Source organism: Haemaphysalis longicornis, unplaced genomic scaffold, assembly GCF_048455015.1.
Source record: "Haemaphysalis longicornis isolate Haplotype H1 unplaced genomic scaffold, Haemaphysalis longicornis Haplotype H1 scaffold_5, whole genome shotgun sequence".
NCBI lineage: Eukaryota > Metazoa > Arthropoda > Arachnida > Ixodida > Ixodidae > Haemaphysalis > Haemaphysalis longicornis.
This window is the reverse complement of record NW_027526385.1, coordinates 35221872-35224777: the sequence shown is the minus strand read 5'-3', so window position 1 is coordinate 35224777 and position 2906 is coordinate 35221872. Positions and strand designations below refer to the sequence as shown.

At 51.6% G+C, this 2906-nt stretch overlaps 1 protein-coding gene across 1 annotated transcript; it reads left to right on the top strand.

The window, feature by feature from the left end:
• The first annotated feature begins 1708 nt into the window (after positions 1–1708).
• On the top strand, positions 1709–2596 carry LOC144139631 (uncharacterized). Its single transcript, XM_077671928.1, has one exon. It carries the CDS (start codon positions 1709–1711, stop codon positions 2594–2596), a length of 888 nt encoding a protein of 295 aa, XP_077528054.1.
• The last annotated feature ends 310 nt before the right edge of the window (positions 2597–2906 follow it).

The following is a 2906-nucleotide window of genomic DNA, read 5'->3' as shown; positions in this document are numbered from 1 at the left end:
CGGGTCTATCCTCCAAACTGCTTTCGAAATATCACGGCCCCTACCGTGTCCTCAAGTGTACTTCTCCCGTGATCTACACAGTAGAACCACTGACGCCCTCTACAGACCTTCGCTGTCGTGGCAGCGAAACCGTCCACGTCAGTCGCTTGAAGCCCTACTACGACCCCGCAGTCGTTTCATCGCCGTAAGTCGCCAGGATGGCTCCTGCTTCACCGGGGGCAATTGTAATGGAGATTGCTTGAAGTGCTCTCGCCGTCCAATCCCTCTTCACCCACCGGTCAATCCCCGAATGAGCATGTACCACGGATCAACGGCTGTCATCACCGGTGCCTGATCGCGCGGCTCGAGTCGAATCCTCTGGCTGGTTCACCTTGGACGGTTTTGCCTCTTGATCCCTGTCTAGCGGACTCTGTCTTCCTTCCAATAAACCCCTTTGCAATATATATATATATATATATACCCTCTCCAGCTCATCTACGCATAGGCCTATTCCTTAAGTACCCCGGTCGTGTGCTAACAGTGCCCAGTTTATCCCTGGAAACTTCTTGATCTCGACGGGCCATTTTACTTTCTGCCGCCCCCTGCTACGCTTGCCTTCTCTAGGAATCCACTCCGTTACCCTGACCAACGGTTATCTTGCCTTCGCGTTACATGCCCTGCCCACGTCCATTTCTTCTTAATCTCAACTAATATGTGCATAACACGCTCCACTCCGCTCTCCTTCTTGTCCCTTAACGTTACAACTATATTGTTCCATCTATATATATACTCTATATATATACTATATATATATATATATACGCTCATACTCTTTGTTACAATATATATATATATATATATATATATATATATATATATATATATATATATATATATATATATATAGGGAGCAATAAAAATTGGCTGCGTATATCTGCTCCTTTCGTTGCAAATATCGTCAAACGATATAAGCCTTTGTAGACATTTGCCAAGGAAATGCCCTCTGTAGGAACTTCTTCCTCTTCCTACATAACAGAAGACGCTGATCATCATCATCTTCACCAGCATGGACCGAGTGGTGGCACGCGCTCGCGCTCCACGCGGAGCAGTTCGATTAAAGCCATCATTATCACCAGACGTGCGCTCTCCGCTCTCTCTCGATGGCTTTGCAGCCGGAGGACCTCGAGGTTTATTACATGGTGCCGAAACCCCGGATCTGGCGACAAGGCCTACCTCATCGACGCCCGGAGCCGCGCAAGCCCTTTGAACCGGCGCGGTGCCGGCGACCTTGGCCCCGGAATCCCCGGCCGCCAGCTGACCGCCATGGAACGGCTACTCCGACGTCTCTAGAGCATCCGCTCTCAGCTGGACGGCGTAATTACCGAAGCGGAAGCAGCAATGCGAGGGCAGCCGGGACTTTCGGCGTCCGATGTGAGCGTTCTGCTTGAACGAATCGAAGCGCTCCAGTAGCAGATAAGGAAGCTCGACGACCGTATTTTCGACGAGACGCCAGACGACCTGCTGGATAATGAGACGTCGGACGCTGGGAGATACGGCGATAAGGTCGTGAACACGACAGCGACCCTGCGTTTTGAGCTGCAGAACGCCCTTGCATCCAGACTGCCCACACGACCGATGAGCTGCCCGACTCCGGCCACCAGCAAGTCTAAGCTACCTAAATGACTTAATCAAGTTTGACGGGAAGCGGACGAACTGGCAGCGTTTCTAGATGCAGTTTTCATCGGCTGTGCACAACAACTGCGAACTGAGCACTGCGGACAAATTGAACTATTTGAACACCCTCGTGACCGGAGCAGCTGCGTCAGCTATCTCTGGGCTTCAGGCGAGCGAGGTGTGCTACAAGGACGCAGTCGACATCCTGCAGAAGCGCTTCGGAGACGAAAGAATAATCGTCCAAGATTATCTAAGAAGTCTTCTGGACCTGAAACCGGTGTCATCGTCGAACAACACACAGCAACTTCGACGTCTCTACGATCAGATACAGGTGCATGTACGAAGTCTGAAGGCCCTTGGCACCAGTCCCGCTAATTACTGCTTGATGCTACGGGAGGTTCTCTTTAGAACGCTACCGCCCTGCATGGTCTTGAAGTACCACAAACTCTTCAAGTCACCGACGTGTACTTCAACTACAGCCAGCTCGACTCAAGCCGTAGTTGGCCAACAGAGCGAGACGGCACAACCCGAACAAGAGCTCGAGCAGCTTCTCGACTTTTTCGGCCATCAAGTTCGGTGTCAAGAAGCTGTGGAGCGTCAAACAGCTATGACAACGCCGGACATCGCCGTTTCACCACAAGAGCTACCTAGGCAACAGAGGCTCGGAAACTTACACACCGTATCGGCTCTGCAAAACTCGGCGAACAACCCTCGACGGTGCTTGTTCTGCCAGTCCGTGAAGCATCGTTCCGACGTTTGCGACAACGACGAATGGAGCCTAAAACGGAAGAAGCAGCTGCTCATCAAGGAAGGTCGATGCTTCCGGTGCCTCAAGAAATGGCACATGGCGAAAGACTGCCGAAGCCGACTGCAGTGCGACAAGTGCCCGGAAGGCATGGCACTACCATGTGCGCTCCAGACGCCTGGAGCAGAAACGAAGTGACCTCTACGCCCGTTAGCCTGGTTTCTCGTCAAGCTGGCCCCATGGTCCTGCTTCAGACTTTTACCGCGATAGTCAAAGGCTCTGCGTCATCGGGACGCTACCAGATCGTCTTTAACGGTGGAAGCCAACGCAGTTTTATTACAGCCGATGCGTCACAGAAACTAGGCTGCGAATTCCTGGAAGAGGAGACTAACTGTGGGTGTATTTGGAGGCCAGAAAACGACAAAAAGAATGAGAAAAGTACGTCTCCTCATCGTTTCCGAAACCACAGAAAGGCCCGTGCACATCGAGGCACTTAAAATAGATCCTA